Source organism: Thunnus albacares, chromosome 23 (assembly GCF_914725855.1).
Source record: "Thunnus albacares chromosome 23, fThuAlb1.1, whole genome shotgun sequence".
Lineage (NCBI taxonomy): Eukaryota > Metazoa > Chordata > Actinopteri > Scombriformes > Scombridae > Thunnus > Thunnus albacares.
The window spans coordinates 6,298,226-6,315,521 of record NC_058128.1 but is presented as its reverse complement, the minus strand read 5'-3'; the positions used below and the strand labels follow the sequence as shown (position 1 = coordinate 6,315,521).

Genomic DNA, 17,296 nt, shown 5'->3' with positions numbered 1-17,296 from the left:
CTCTAAAAAAATTCATCTACCAAAGCAAACCTTGCATCAGAAGGGCCCCAAACAAATCAGATTCAAAGAGAAAAACCTAACCTAACAATGACACGTGTAGTCAGTGAAATCAGTAGTGTAGGTGAGTGCATGAGTGGAACAGTATATGGATGTAGTGTTGTATGATGTACAAAAAGCAAGTCAAATGTCGACCCAAAAGCCAAAAGGTGTGTCAAGGAGGAGAGCACCGGCACACAGAGCCTCAGGTGTTGCCAGTGTAGTTGATGACACTGCAGAAACAACACAGTTGTAACAGCAGTAAGGAACAAACACACAAAATAACACAATTATAATGACTGAACGATTATTAAAAGTTCTCATGTTGTAAAGAAAGTTTCATATTTAAATATGCACCCTAGAAACTTCAATGTAAAGCTTTAAAGTAGGATTTTATTCATTAAATTACATCAAATTATTAAAAGACGACAGAAAGTTAAAAATAATTAACTCACAACAACACTCAACTTTTGACCCTGCATATATTTTTTTTATAATTCTTAATGATGTAAAATACATTTTATGATTAATTATAAAGATGGTTACAATTTTTAGATTTTTACTTAATTTATCAATTTTACGACTGACAAAACAATCTTACCACAAGGTCCATTGAGTGGCTGTTCTGGAGCTTTTTATCATATCACCTGAATTTAACCTGGTTGTCACTGAATTCCAGATGTTCAAATTTTAACTTTTCTCAACACTTGAAGGACTTGTTCATGCTGGTCTCCGTCAAAAAAGGGGAATAATTTATTTTCAGTATAATTCCTTCAATAAATAACACTATGACAGACTGTATGAGTATCTTGGTCATGGCTTTCTTTCTGCAATAAAACATCTAAAAGCTAAAATCTTATCAGAAGAGGGTCTGTGGTCTAATCTGTGTCAGTTTTGGGGTCTTTGATGTGGAAAAACTTTGAGAAGCAGTGAGAGAGGAGAGCTTTATTTTGAAAGTCACGACCGGAAACTAGTCACTTAAAGTGCATTGACATTAATGTCAAAAACAGCTGGAAGTTATGAATCACTCCACAGTTTACAGCTGACATCTCATTTATAGTGTCTTAAGTTACATTTTACTAAAAGTTATCTTGTGTTTTCATTAATTTCTTCGATTTCTTTAATTAGTTTTCAATATTACTCCTCTATTTCTAGGTCTGTGACTCCGCCCACACATTCCTCTGTGTCTGGGCTGCGAGGAAGAGGAGGAGGAGGAGGAGGAGGAGGAGGAAAGAAGAGCAAAGAGAGGCTGGTGAAAAGTGCTTGCGGAGCCTGAGCCGAAGAGGAGATGATCAACAACAACAACAGCAGCAGCAGCAGCAGCAGCAGCAGCAGCGCTCAGTCTGAATCCGACTGCTGCAGCTCTCACATTTAACACACATCCATCCCTCAGTGTGTGTGTGTCTGTCTATTATTTATTTCCCTTCACACACAACAACAACAACAACAAGTTGAACTTTTTCTTCGTCCCCACCCCCCAACCCCTCCTCGGAGTTGGAGCTTGAGTTTGGTTTCCAGTCTGTCTGCATTGCAACAAAACTCCTGCTGTGTTTCGCTGCTTCAGCTGGAGGAGAAGAAGAAAAACCTTCAGTGAGTCCGGTGTGGAGGAAAACATGGAGATCCTGGATAGTAGTGAACCGTTTTTACACTGGGACAGGAACCTCAGCGAGCTGTCTGAGGCCGGAGAGATCGACTGTGTGCTCTACACTAATGTAAGTTATCGATCAGCGATTATAGATAGATAGATAGATAGATAGATAGATAGATAGATAGATAGCATTACCATTGGTGGAAAGTAAGTCGCCTACATTTACTCAACTTAAGTACAATTTAAGGTACTTTTAGAGTCTTCAAATGTGTTTTTTAGTCCAACCAACAGTGGAAAACCCAAAGATACAGCAACAAAAAGTGTAAAAATCAACAATCTAATGCATAAAAACATATATTACACAGTGATAAAACAAACATACTAAGAAAAACAGGAGCATTTATTATATAAAACATTGTTTAACAGGAACTTTAAATGTATTAGGGTGAAATATTTGTGAGCTTTGTAGCTTCTTCCACCTATGAGAAGCATATGCAGTTTTTCCTAGTTCTGTATTCATAAATGGGACATTTGAGGTAATGCATTCTTGTGAGCACAGTACAGTAACCCATATTTCTTAAAAGTGATGATGAGTGCAATGGTAGCTTATTTAGGATGGCTTTATAAATATATGTATATATGAAAAGAGATGTTGCAGGAGGGAGGGATGGAGGGGTGAAGAGTGCCAGAATGTGCGACTGATCGATAAGCGCCAGGTGATTGGCTCTGCAGCCTCTCAGGTGGAAATAATCACATTTTATGTCAGTTTGATGAGGCATTAAGAGACAGAAGGGGAGGGGGGGGGGATCTATAATCTGTTTAGTGTGTGTGTGCCCTGCTCTCCATTCACTAGTTGAACCTTGGGGTCCAGGATGCAGCAGGTATGAGCTGCAAGTTAGAGACAGAAAGTGTTCAAACTGGCTCATAATACAAACAATATTTAAAGATATGAGCACATACAGTAACTAAGTAACTAAAGATACATTTTTCCATCATTTAGGCTGTAAAATATCAGAAAAAAGTGAAGAGGCTCAAGCTGATTGCTTTAAATAACCTTATATTCAACTTAATTACATTTTTGGTCTTATAAAGTACATTTGCTGAGCTGGGGACAGAGAAAATTTGGCATTTTTGCTGGATAAATGGCCCAAATGGTTGTCAATTACTTGTGTGTTAATTGATTATTTGGCTGATTGTTTCAACAGTAGTTTGTTTATCTTTAAGGCCAAAAGAAAACAACTTAACAGGAAGTATTTTCATGAGGTTAGACGACATTTACACATGTTTCTCATGTTGATTATTTCCCCTGTGGTGGTCATAGTTGTGGTTGTAACTCAGCTATCTCATCGTACATGAGGAAGTATATTTTATCCTTATTTGATCCTTTCTTCATTGACAGTTTCTCAATCACAAAAGCCAAGTTTGAGAACAATGACTCTGCATGAAGGAAACTTTTTCATGAGTAGTAACAGAGCTTCTCTTCCAAATATCCTTTTATTGATTAGTAATGGTGCTCGATATTCAGTTTCCACCTGACAAAAGCTCATTTTGGGCCCTTAAAACACACATTTATCTGTAATCCTGGGAGTGGTTCAGGGTCCCTCAGGGGTTTCTCCCACTCTCACCCCCCCCCCCCCCCCCCCCCCCCACCCCCCAACATCAATTAGATTATGTCACCCTTTCTGTCAAATGTGCACGTTTGTAAAGCATGCACAGGACAAGATGCACATCAAATACAGAGAAAAGCTACCTTGTAATATGCACTTACAGACAGTGTTTCTTTGGAGGATATCTCACTTTGCACAGCTGTGATTTCCATCTTGAATCTGACAAATTGACCCGTATGACAGCTCAAATTAAAATATTCAACTTTTCTGTTGAAGACAAGGACAACTCAGAGAAAGATGGCAGCTTTGAATGACAATTAAAACATTAGTAATGATGCTGTTGATACCGAACTGATGAGTAACCAGCATCGGCTAATGAGCTGATAGCAACTGGTGGGTTACACACAAAATTAAAGTTTTATTTAATTTTATTCCAATCAAAATCTGGGATATGTCGTATGAAAACACTCCATGAGGCTGGTCTCTGTGGCCAAAACAGACAAACTTTAGGATTATCACCTCCAAACCATAATTTTTGTTGTCTTTCGTCACGGTTAAGTAAACTTTCGGTCTGTTAGAGAACATGTATCCTAAATTTTGTGCAGCGGAATAATAAGAACATTCAAATCAACACATGCAGACATAAAACATGTGTCTAAAACATAAATTTAAACTCAATTATGTTACTGAACTCAATCAAATTTACCCAGAAAACCTTTTTTTTAGCTCACTAAAAGCTCAACTTCTCCAAATTTTCTGTAAAAGGACACACTGAGAGTTAATTAAAGCCTCACTAATTAAAGCCAGAGCTCAAATCGAAGAATACTTTTCTACTTGTCCATGTGGAAAAGTAGATTTATGGCAAAAAGTGCATCTCACCTTTCAGATAAAATTATTTCAATGCATAGAAGTTAGGTTTGTTTTTACTGATTCCTGAGAAAGTGGGAATCTTGCGGCTAAATTAGGAGCGTCCTAACTTAAAATTTTGATGATGTGACTCCTTCGGTCTCACTATTATTTTACAGCACAATTATGCAGCAAAATTCTACATCAGAATCTGATGTTAATGGGACAAAGTTTTACCAGATAAGACCTTAGATATTGTTTAATAGTGGGGAAGTTTTGAAGTCTGAAAATTTAAATTCCAAGTGTCAAATATTAGCTTCCAGTCATGAGGAAACGTTTCTCTTTTGCACACACGCAGCATCTCCTCTCAGTAAGACGAACCCTGCTTTCAAATGGCCTCTCGCCTTCAGTTATGTAACTTGGAAGTGTGCACTCCAGCCATATGGTTTTCTTGGTAACACAGCAGGCCAAGAGGAGAGTGTGTGAGACAGAGACTGTGTGTGCATATCTCCTCTGTGTGTGTGCGTGTGTGTGTGTGTGTTTGTGAGACTAGACTATGGGAGGAGCGACTGGGTTTACAGGGAAAAATCCAGCTGCCTCGCAGGATGGGAATCAGACACCGTAGAGGCCTTCTGAGCCTGAGACAAAACACACACACACACACATTCACACACACATACACACACTTTGGCATTTGGCTCTTTGAGGGAAACCTGCGGACAGGTAAAGACTTGTGTTGTTAAAGCTTCAGAGGGCTTTAAAGCTGCGAATCTAGGACCTTTAAACAAGTCCTGAGGCTACAATTCCTGTCAAATACCAGCAGACATGGCCAGACCAGTGAGCTCCAGCTGCTGCTCTGCCGTCGTCTGGCACGGGAGACTTTTGGGTTACTGGAAGAATTACAGGAAGTTTTACGGAGATAGACCTGTTGGTCAACTTTTGTATGTTAAGTGAGGAGAATAAAGACAGAAAAACATCCATAAAATGCACAAAAAAACCCCACACAAGTGAATAAATCATGCATCATTTCATATCTACAACATCTCTACATTGAACAGAGGTCACAGCTGAGGTCAAAAACATCTATAGTGAACTGGTTTGTGGATTTGTGGGGGATTTGTGTGCATCCTTGTTGCTGATTGGTTCTTCTTCAAGCTTCTGGGTTCATTTGATTCTCAGTGGAAGTTTTCCAAACTAAAATCTTAAAGTAGAAACTGAGTTTTCAACTTTTAAGCTGGTGTTTTATCACCTGAAATACTTTCAAACATGATCTGTTGCCAGTCAGCTCCGTCTCCTCCGTATAAGACTGTATAGAACTGGATTATTCTGCTTTAGCGATTGAAATGGCAACGTTTGATACCAATGAACCAGCTACAGTTTTGATATTTGATTCATTTCAGTTGTTTAAACAAGTAAAAATATTCTCAGTAAATCCAGATCTGCATTTCATTTGAAGCTGAAAAACAAAACTCTTTGGTTCTCACAACATTTGACAGACATTTTTCATTAATTGTGGACTTTTCATAGACTCAACGTTTGGATAACTGACAATGGTTAGTTACAGCCTTAATATAAAATGCTGACACAGCAGCTTTAGTACCAGACAGCAGACCTTTTTATTATTTAATTTTCCACTAAATCTAACCAGTTAGGTTTTATGCTCTAATATATTAGAACAACAGCAAACCAAATAACTGTAAAGTCGTCTGGTGGGAAAATGTCCTGAAAAGTTGTTTATTTTTTTGTTGCATTTGGTTAAAACTTAAGCATACTAATAAATGGAAGGAGGGCTTCAACTAACAATTATTTAAATGTTGTTGATTTTTTTGTCTATAAAATAGTGAAAACGCTAAATGTTATAATGTTTAAGGGGTCATGGTGACGTCCTCTATCATGTGTGATGCAGAAAAGCTCAAATCTTCATACCTGAGAAGCTGCAACCAGCAAATGTTTCTGCTTAAAAAATGACCAAAATGATTAGTCTGTTATCAAAATAGTTGTTTTGTGATGATGGACTTTGCATGAGACTTAAACTGCAGTATTTTGATTGCTTGGACATTTTTCTGTTCAGTTCCTACTGAAAGAAACTTTATTTTAGCCCTTTTTTTTGCAGGAGGAGGAAGGGGGGGGGGTGCTATGGTAGAAAAGTTGATCTGTGTCAAATGTAAAGCCACTGGCCTCCCACACACACTCAATACATAAAGGCCAGGTTGTGTTAAGAAGAAGATGCTTTTGTTAGTTCAGTGAATATTCTATATATAGTAAAGCATGAATAGTATGTGTGTGTGTGTGTGTGTGTGTGTGTGTGAGGGTGGGGTATGCATGAATGTAAAAACCAACAAGACCGTAGTGTTTGAATCTCTGGCAGCATCAGAAACAGACTGGAGTCTTTGTCCCCGGCTGTGCCCCCTCTGGGTCGGGTCTCTTTCTCCCCCCCCTGTGGGTTTGTTGACATGGGATTCCTCACAACAATGTAAACCCTCTCAGCTGGAAGCATGTGTGGGATCCTCAACGCAGAGTCTGCTTCGCTCATCAGTGAGAGGTCACTCCTCCCATCTCTCTGTCTCTCTTTCTGTCTGTCTTTCTTTCTGTGTCTCTGTTGTGTAAAAGCTTTGATCATAATCAAGTTTCTCAGGTTTATAATAATAACATTGCATGTATGAAGGTGGAGCCCTGCTTTCTTTCTTTCTTCTCTGCTCGCCCATGACAAAAAAAGATCTGTATTGACGTCGCTGTGATGTCATATTTTGGTCTCGTCTGTGTGATATTTGGTGGGGTGTGGGGACTTCAATCAAGTCGAAATCAAAAATATTTTTTGTTTCTTCTGCAGTTTTCCTTTAAGAACCAAACAGATTATAATAAAGTTTATCAAATGTAAATAATTAGCCTCTTAACATCCACTATTTTTTTAAAAACATTTTTGCCTATTTGTCATGGTATTAGGCTTCATTTAAAAGGTTACATCTTCTAGTTTCTGGAAATTTGCTGGATTAGCATGTGGCTAAAACACAACCCAAACTACATCAGTTCAAATAAGGCTCAAAAAAGTTTTTTGGTCTTCATCTATAATGAGTCATTTAAATAACAATAACCAGGACACACTTTATGCCAGAGATATGCAAATCACCACATATCTGTTACGGCTTGTCAACCACACCTGTATAAAATTCCAGACCTCTAGACCAAACCTTATCAGATCTAGAGAGTTTTTAGTCTGTGGTGTCACTGGTGTCACCGAACCTCTCCAAAACATCTCCAAGTAGCCAAATTGTGCCAGTTGCTTTTACTCATTACCGTGTGATGCTAAGCTGCTTACAACTGGCTTAAGCAGGTTGCTAGTGACCCAGTGAATTTTAAAAGGTTACCAGTTAAATACAGATTGGTAATGATTTTCATAATTTCAGTTTAGTAAATATTAGTAGCAGGAATTCAAATTGTGTCAAAACATGGACAGCAGTGTTTCTTATGGAGTTAAAATCTTGAATATTCATTATTACACTCAGTTGTTGGTAGAGTTTATGTGGGAAGGTTGAAGTGTTTTACTCTCATGCTGATAAGATAATGATTTAACCCAGCTGTGTTCTTATAAATTCTTGATGTTCACACCAGGATGTGGTTATAGGTGTGATAGATGAACAGTTGAGAAAGGAAACTCGGATTGCCTCGTTGTTATTATCTGCATCTTCTGTAGATAGATAATCCATCAATCTTAAAGGCATAACATGCTTTTATGTGATTTTTTGTTATTGATATACTGTTATAATGTCGGACGTCTGTGTTTAACATGGTCAAAGTTCCAAAACTTGAGTTGAATGTATGTAAAAATGCCTCCTGCAAATCAAAGGTCAGCTCTATATTTATATTCTGGGGCTCTACTGGAATATCTTTGCATGATTAACAGTTAAAAACTCTTTATTTATCTTCTACTGGTCCTTCATGTAGCCCCTCAGTTCAGCCTCTGTCTCAAACAGGCCGTTTTAGCTCCTGTCTCTTTAAGGCCCCGCCTCCTGATGAGCCCACTCTGTTCCGATTGGTCAGTTTCTAGTGGCTTGGAAGGCTACGTAAACAAACAATAGCAGTAGGATTTTATTTCTTTTTCTCGTTCTTTACTAGAAATATAAACTTGTCAAATACATCCGTGTATGTTTGAGCCCAAAATCCGACCCGAGATATGCGAGTGGACAAACTGTTGAACAACCTTAGCAGCCAAGACTACAGAACGCCGTTTGTTGACATGAACCAAAATCTCGTCCCGTTGCCTACAGATCCTACATCATATGCAGATTATCTGCTTATAGAGGTGGGTAGTGACTCTGAGTCGGATAGAGTCCGTGTCCGTGGGGGTCCTGGGCCTTGTTGATCAAGCCGGGAAGAAACTGCTCTCGTGGCCTGAGGTTTTGGTCAAGATAGACCTCAGCCTCTTGCCGGGAGGGGGGGGGGTGTTGGAAAAAGTTTATGTCTGGGGTGGGAGGGGTCAGCCATGATCCTGCCTGCTCGCCTCAGTGTCCAGCATCCAGGCTGAAGTCCTGAGTTTTTCGAACTTTGACTATGTTTAACATAAACATCTGACATCATAACGGTATAAAAATGTCAGAACATCACAAAAAGCATGTTATGTCCCCTTTAATGCTACAGCATACAGTAATATTTTAAACAGTAGTTTCCTTCCAATTTTGTTGCAACAGTTTCCTCTTTCAACATGATATTAGGTTTGTTTACCTACACTTAAGTAACCCGGTTAGTTAGAGGAACCATAAGAGTAGACTCACTGTCCCCAAAGCGAGGTTCATAAATGAAATGAGTTTCCCAGTTTGGCGTGGAAGAGCTCGACTGGCCCGCACAGAGCACTGACCTCAACCCCATTCAACACATTTGCGATGAGGTGGAACAGCAACTGTGAGCCAGACCTTATCGTCCAACATCAGTGACCGACCTCACTAACGCTCTTGTGACATGAATGGGGAGCAAATCCCTGCAGCCAGGTTCCAAAATCTGGTGGAAAGCCTGAAAGTAGAAGAGCGGAGGCTGTTATAGCAGCATATAAGAATCACACAGGGGGTGAAATGTTAACGGTCAACAAAAGACAAAGCTCAGTTGCTGACAGAGAGAGAGGGGGAAAAAATGACACTGAGATCATGTCAGACAGTTCAGAGAGAGGGGCTTTAAACTTAAGTTCATTCTTAACTCTAGTTCATACTTGCACATAGCTTTTAAAAACTGGCGTGGTGCTCAGCACATGGTGTACTGGCTGCACTTGCGGTGAGAAGAAGAGACAGACATGTGGAGGAAAGGAGTATATTTGCTCTGCACATGGTCCAGGAATTTCCAACTGTGTGCCTGCTTACATAACACACAGCTTACCTGCAGATAAAAGAGTCACCTCTGTCTATAAATCTTAACACCAGCTGTAATCTTGCACTTTTATGAATATAAATGACGGCTTTGACATCTCAAAACACACTCAGGATAGAGATGCGTGAGCAAACACACAGACACACACACACCACACAGAGTCAAGAGTAAACAGCTTGCTCCATGTGCTCACAGTGCAGCGCCTGTTCTCCGTCCGGGCAGGGCATCCTGCTCGCTGGAGGCCTCGCTCTGTCTCTGTCTCTCTCTCTCTCTCTGAATGGTCCGTGTGTCTGCTGTGTAACATGAGTGTCAGTCTGCAAGGAGAGAGACGGGTCATTCAGGACACCAGGAGATTAAGATTGAATAAATGACGACATGATTTCACAACCAGTCACATTTTATTGCCAATCAAAGGTCAAACGTCTCCTTCGTGTGTGTATATTTTACAGTGTGGCACAAGTTCCAGTTTTGCTCATTACAACCTGACCAGCCTCCGTATCTGTAACTCAGCTGGAGCGTTCACCAAAGACAATCAGTGTTATTACTGCAGGTGTGGTGCCGGATCTTCAGGTTGTTGTGTGTTTACCTTCAGGAGGAGTTGACTGTCACGTTTTACTCTTTCAGATAGACATATCATACAGAGAGTTCATAAAAAAGCTTCTTTGATAGTGCTACTGCTTGTAGAAAACTGTTGAAGAGAATTTTTAGTCAGAAATTAAGAGAAAAACTTTGCTTCAACTGGACAGCAAAGGCTTCTCTAGGAAAATCTTGCACTGTGCTATGAATGGGAGTCGTGTAATTGCCTCCTAGTGGACCATGCAAATTCCCAGTTAAATTTAGAGTCGTGATATGCAAAAACTACAGTAAAATGTAAGAGTAAGAGTAAGAGTAGTGCACTTTTCATGTGGCAGCAGCTGCACAGCACAATTCACATGGACTTATGTCTGTCTAACACGAAATTGTGTTTCTGAATTCTGGTTACTGGTTAAAATTTGCCTGGTATGCAGCTACTGTAAAGAGACCTTAAAGAAGACGTATCATGCACATTTCCAAGTCTATATTTTTATTTTTGGGCTCTACTGGAATATCTTTGCATGATTTACAGTTCAAAAAACCACTTATTTATCTTATTCAGGCCCTTTATGCAGCCCCTCAGTTAAGCCTCTGTCTGAAACAGGCCGTTTTAGTTCCTGTCTCTTTAAGACGCCCCTCTAAATGAGCCCACTCTGTTCTGATTGGTCAGCTTCCGGCAGCTTCCTGGAAGCTACATAAACAAACAATAGTTTGTTGGATTTCACTTCTCAAAATGGAAACTTCTCATATATATCCGTACATGTTCGAGCCTGAATCCGATCCAAAACATGCAACGTGAAAAACCTGTGACACAACCTTAGCGACAAAGACAATCTGACGTCATCACGAGGAGGAAGTAGAGGTAACTAAACAAAGCATTCAGAGCAAGCTGAAGCCCTGGGTCTCGACTTAAAGGGAGGATTTTTACAAGTTTTGGAAGTTTCACCATGTTTAACACAGACATCCAACATCATAACGGTATAAAAATAACAGAAAATCATTAAAAAAACATGTCCGCTTTGAACCAAATTTAATCCAATGTGGCATTTTGATCAAATTTTACATATGGGGCTCTTCTACTGAAGGTTTTCCACCCTGATGCAAATAAGATCCTGATAGAAATGTTTAATATTTGGCAGCTCATGTACCTCATTGTGTCAGTGTCGTCTTAATCGGAGCCACCTTGCGGACTTTAAATCCTATGGCTTTAAAAAGTGACAGAAGACTACAGCTGGTGCGCACATGGACGTGAAGGACACGTTTTTTTTTTTTCGTTTTTCTTTCTGCATTTCGAATCTGATGCAACTTCTCCCCTGACTTTGAAAGTGGACTCAGACTTCTCAGTTTTCTGCAGGCAGCCATTTGAGAGCGAGGCGAAGGTAGTAATCAGTGTGTGAGGGATCATTATGGAAAATCCACAGGAGCCTTCGTTCTCTGAGGAGAAGCTAAATTTACCCGTCTGTCTGTATTTCTGTCTGTCTGTCTCTTCCTTTACCCTTCTCTCTTTTCTCCTCTTTCATTCTTTATTTGTCTGTCCCTCATCTGCCCCCTCTGTTTTGCTTAAAGGCACCATAAAAGGTTTTAAATGTTAGTGTGTGTGTGGTTAGCAGGGTGTGGGTTTAATATCCCTCTCAGTCCTAAAATGAGCCTAGAAGCAGTTTTATGTTGTAGGATTGCTGCTAAATTACTGCTCTTTCTTTCTTCCGCATGACCTTTTACCACTACTTTCTGCCCTCTTACTGCTTTTCTTTCAATATATTTGCAATTTCAAAAGATACTAAGGTTGAATTTTTGAGCTTCTGTTTAAAGTTTGGCTTGTTTTTTGGAGAGGAAATCTAAATAAAATCCGTGTTATAGACTTTAAAGTTGTAGAATCAGCAGAATTCTACTTAGTTTGTAGTTTTTGTCAGACTTTCTGCATGAGCTCCAGTGTTTCGGGTATTAAACATCAAAGTGTTTAAAGCCTTTAAACTGCTTATTAAACAGTAAGGTGCATAAGCTGCGAGACAGACTCAACTTTGATGTTCCCTTTATGGATCTGCAGCTCATATCCTGTGTTGCTGCTCGGAGTGGTACGATCAAGACCTGCTGAGGACAGAACCTCTTCATCCACTGTCTAGTTAACCTTTCACCCCTCCTTCCAGCCTTCCTCCTCCTCCTCCTCGTCTTCCTCCTCCTCCTCGTCGTCTGTCACTGCGCCAGGGTGAGCTGAGAGAGGACGAGTCAGCTCCTGTCCAAAATGCCAGAAACTCCTCTGTTCCTCCCGCTAAACTGTCGCTCTACTGTACTCTTCTATTTGTGTGAAATGTGGCTTAATCCGTCTTTCTTTTGCTCTCCAAACCGACTCCTTTTTCTTCCATTTTCCACTTTCCTGCTCTATTTTTTATTTAACCTCCTTACTTTTTTTTTAGATGTTCTTACATAGAATCCCACTAGGTGTCTTAATTTAACTTTTTTCCAACAATACAACACGTCAAGAGACTGTTTACACTTGGTTTTAAAATACGTTTCAGTGATCCGAGACACTTCGCTGTTCACACCTTTGTTTATCATGCGTCTCCAAAGAGTCCAGCTCAGATTTCATTACTGTCTAGCGCCAGATTTGTTTTGCACAGGCTAGCTAAGAAAACAAAAATGTTTCAAGAACTAATGTACGCGTACGGGTTATTCCAACTGTTGAGATTGGCAGGACAAAGTCGTTTGGCGTTGGTGAGCTGTCACCAAAACAACCACCATGTCCTGCATTGATGACGTATTTTCCTGTTACGTCCTTGTTTGGGACGCATCAGGACGCATTAGCGTTTACACTGCAAAAGATATGTGGTCAAATGTGTCCCAAACCACCTCAGCAAGTGGTTTGAATGATCAGATCACAACGCATCCACTTGTGATCCGATTTTGCATCTTTTGTTGCATCTTCAGTTTGTTGGGATCTCTACTTTTGTGGGGTTTCAGTAATGTTTGGCAGAGTTTGTAAAGATAGATGGACACCTTAATAAGTTCTTTACAGTTAAAGACACTGAATGTAATCAGTATAGCTCGGTCCCGGCGTTATGGTGGGACTCTGGGGGGCCAGGCCCACCCATCAAGGAATTTGTCCCTCCCAGGAGAAATCAGCATCAACGCCGTTTTAATGCCCAAGGCCAAGGCCCAACGACAAGACTAAAATTCGCAGGGAGGAAAAAAAACTCCTTCCTTGTTTGTAAGTTTTTTGTCAGTTTGTGGTGTCCAGATGTAGAGGTGAGACATCAACTAGTGTTTAGTATCTCTGCTGCTCCTCAGTGGAAACCAGCGGTGCGGTGTTTGAACACTTTTAGTTTCACTCTTTTTAAAATATCCTGTCGTTTCTTTCTGTTTCTAAGAAGTTTGTTCAAACTTCTGAACTTAAGTTTGCAGTAGTTTTTATGTTATTCAGAGTTTTTGTTGTTTCACACATTATAAGAAACGTTACGAGGTGAATGCTTCTTGCTGAGCACTGTTTAACTTACGTAAATGTTTGGCGTAGACAATAAACACATTGATTTGATTGATTAAAGTAAAATTGATAAGGCTTTTAGGAGCCTTCAGCTGTAAGTTTCCAGTTAACACAGTCACTGGTTAACCCGAAACACCGATTTCAGTTTAACCACTGATCGCCTTAACTGGTGACTTTCAGGGGAATGTTGTCGTGGTTGATGTGGTTGACGTGGTTGTCTAGGTTGTCATGGTGACAGCACAAACAGAACATGTAGGTGTCCTCCTAAAGCCTTAAATTATTGTATGTTCAACACAGTATATATTCGTCTGGTCCTTTTTGTATTAAATTATGTAAATTAAATGGTGTCGCCAACAAGAATCATTGTGATAATTGATCAATTGTCTTTTTTCAAGCAAATATGGCAAAAAGCAACATGTTTCATGTTCTTAAATGTGTATACTTTCTGGTTTCTTTAGTCTTCTTTGATCGTAAAATGAATATTTGTGGGATTTGGACACAAGAAGAGATTTTAAAACGTAACTTTGGACTCTTAGAACTTGTGGTGGGCGTTTTCCACATTTTTCTGACATTTTATTGACCAAACGATTAATTGAGAAAATAATTGGTAGATTAATTGATAATGAAAACAATTGTTAGTTGCATCCCAAATTATAAGTCTTCACCTCATATTAAAATCTTCTTTTTTTATGTGTGTGTCTGTTTTCTACCCATTTTAGTCATTTCTAATCCCTTCTGTGCCCCACTTGACTCATCATTTGTTAGACTTCGGAAAATGTAAACTCCTTCTTGTATACACATGGAGTCTCCAGCTGCTTCTTTTCCCTTGACATTGAGGAATCCCCATATCCTGTCCTTTTCTTTTTTTACCACAGATATATTCAACGTTGATAAATTTTAGAGCTCCAGCAGCTGGTGATAACACAGGCTGTTACTCCAAGTAACCAGATAAGTTGAGTTGATTGAGGCTGAATGTGAGAACTTGAGCCGTCTCTGGCCCGTATGTAGCAGCCAGATGTTGCAGGGATTTTAGGGTGCAAACATGGGCCAGTTCGGGATGAGAATCAGCTCCGCTTAGCAACACACAGCACAGCTTTGAGCCAATCTCAACCATTGGAATTGGAGTTGAAAGTGTAGTTTGTGATATATTATTCATGACAAGTCTGGCTGTGATCATTTCACCAGACAAGAACGTCAATATTGCTTGATTCTGCAAAACTCTTGCAACTAAAACACTTGATCAAAGTTCGGGAAAGATCATCACGTTAGTTGCAAGTCTGTGATGGAACGTGAACTGCAGTCTTCCGCCTTCATACCCTTATTTCCACTTCGATCCATAAGGGTGGCTCTACTTCCTGTGGTGACACTGGACATAAATCTTGAGGTATTGCTCGTTCCAACATGGATGAAACTCCTGTGTCTACTGGACCAGACGTGCACGATGTGGCCAACCGCTGGCTGCCGAGCTTCATTGGCTGCTCGGGATACTGTATCGTTGTTTAGGTTGGATCGCAAACATCACTGTTGGCGTTATTTACTGCAGGCTAAACTCTGACATCATCGAGTAGTGACAGGACCGTATCGGTGATTGATGGTGTTGATGTTGAATCTATCACAAGCAAACTGAAATGTGGGAATACTGCGTTAGTAAAACAGACGAGGGAAATCTGATGTCTGGGCTATTTTCTGTATCAGCGAGCCGGTAACAGTGAGTAACGACGGCTTCCAGGAGCAGCCAGGTGTTGAAGATACAAAAACATTGCCTCAAGTAGCAGCTTTAAAATGTCATATAAATATCAAATGACATATCAGTAATGGTGTCGACCTACAAAACTACATCAGCTGCACTTGTCTCTTTGGATTCCTCTAAAAGGCCAACCATCTATCACACCTTCCTCTTGCATGAACCTTTTCATTTGGAGAGAAATGAAGCAAACCCATTCACCCGTGCCAAGTTCAACGTGTGTGTGTGTGTGTGTGTGTGTCTTGACATTCAAGCGTGCTTGTACTTGGCAAGCATCAGTCTCAGAAAGCTGCGCTTTAACAGAGGAATTAAGATCAGCGGCGCGCCCAAACAAGTTTCCTGGAGTGTTTGCCTTTTCCGAAGATTAAAAAGCTCACTGGAGGTGCCCAGCCAGAGAGGCACTGACCCAGATTTTACCAGCATCTAGCAGGAGGTGGAGGGAGGACTCGTTAGCTGAAACTGAGATCTAAGTCTTAGCAGACAAATGATTTTGGGGATAATCCTACAACAAACAGCCAGACAAACACAATAAAACACAAATGAGCAGACTGATAAACGAGCTTAGCTTCCAATAAATCTCCAAAACTTCTCACTGTCAGACGGAACTGCCCTGAAGTGATTTACAGACACTCGAATTGAAGTGATTTAAACACGAGAGAGTTCAGAGGAAAAGACGAAGAAGAGGACTTTATGTTGGAAGCAGAAAATCTTAGAAATACAAAAAGAGAGTTGGCAAAACTGGAGATGGGTGAGGGAGTTCAGTAGTTGAGAAACAGCTGGCTCTCTGTGTGTGTGTGTGTGTGTGTGTGTGTGTGTGCGTGTAGAGTGGTACTCGATCACTGGTCAGTGTTACGGTGGATTGATGGAAAAAGTTATGCACGCGTGTGTTTTGACCCAGTTTCTAACGAGCGTACACAGATGATTAGAGACATGAAGACAAGCTGTGTTTAACACAGAGTCTCCGCATCTGGCAGCTGTGTTTGAGACGAGGAAGTGGAGTCTTTAAGGATAGATGGTAACCAGAATTAATTAAATTACTGATATTATGGATTCCTCGACCGAGGACCAACCAGAAACCTAACCAACCAATCAGATCACAGCCCAGAAGTCCAACATCTGTAACGATAAAATCTAAATGCTTCAAAATGGCAGTAATAGTTTGATTGAATTTGTACAACACTGTAATCTTTAGCTTCTTTACTGATAGAATTATAAGCTCAATGATTGGACATTTCTTGCTGAAATGCACCTTTTACCATGACTTTTTTTTTTTAGTCAAAGAACCAGATATTTCCCAACGCATTTGTTAACCTTTTGTACTGATGATTTAACCGGGAGCGTTTCATGCCGAAGTGTGAGTCACGTAACACTGTCTGAAAGAAAAATGTATCGACTTCTGGATCCACTTCACAACTCTATTAAACATGAGAAGCTAGCAGCACAAGTAAGGAGTTATGATGTATTGATGTATAAAAAAGGTTATAATCACAACCATTTATTGTTATCAAGGTACATGTAACACTTAACTACTATTAAATGAATCTATTTAAGGGAAATAAGGGGAAATAATAAAAAATGCAAACACATCCCTGCGTAATGGACCTACAATGATCTTGATTTAATAATATCAACCAGCAAGCTGTTATATTGTTGTCGCCTCTATGAGTGTAACTCTGCTGAAGTCATTGAGTAACATCTGGAGGGTCAGTGTGTTTGTGTGTGTGGGGGAAGAGAGTGGGGGTTGTACTCCACGATTGGTCAATATGACAGAGCAAGACTGGAAAGTATGTGTTACCGTCTGTGTGTGTGTTGGAGGTAGAATTTGGAACTTTTGGGAAGCTTTGGGAGACAGCGGGGAGGGAGATTTTTACATAAAGGGGGACCCCGAGGGAGACAAAGAGACGTTTTTTCCATTTGTCATCTTGTGGGTCTGGTTGTCTTTTTTCCTCTATATCTTTCTGTTCACCCGCCTCCATATTACTAATTCACACACACACACACACGTGCACACACATACACATGTGCACTCACATATCATAGCAGCTCTCAGATAACGACTGACTCATAGTTTTGAA

At 40.1% G+C, this 17,296-nt stretch overlaps 1 protein-coding gene across 2 annotated transcripts in view; it reads left to right on the top strand.

The window, feature by feature from the left end:
• The first annotated feature begins 1,097 nt into the window (after nt 1-1,097).
• Nucleotides 1,098-17,296, top strand: part of creb3l2 (cAMP responsive element binding protein 3-like 2) — a 41,061-nt gene continuing 24,862 nt past the window's right edge. The window contains exon 1 of one of the 2 annotated variants that reach the window (XM_044343527.1): nt 1,098-1,748. In XM_044343527.1, coding sequence (XP_044199462.1) covers nt 1,650-1,748 — 99 coding nt within the window. In that variant the 5' untranslated portion in view covers nt 1,098-1,649. The remainder of the gene's footprint in view (nt 1,749-17,296) is intronic. The other variant, XM_044343528.1, reaches the window with a different exon arrangement.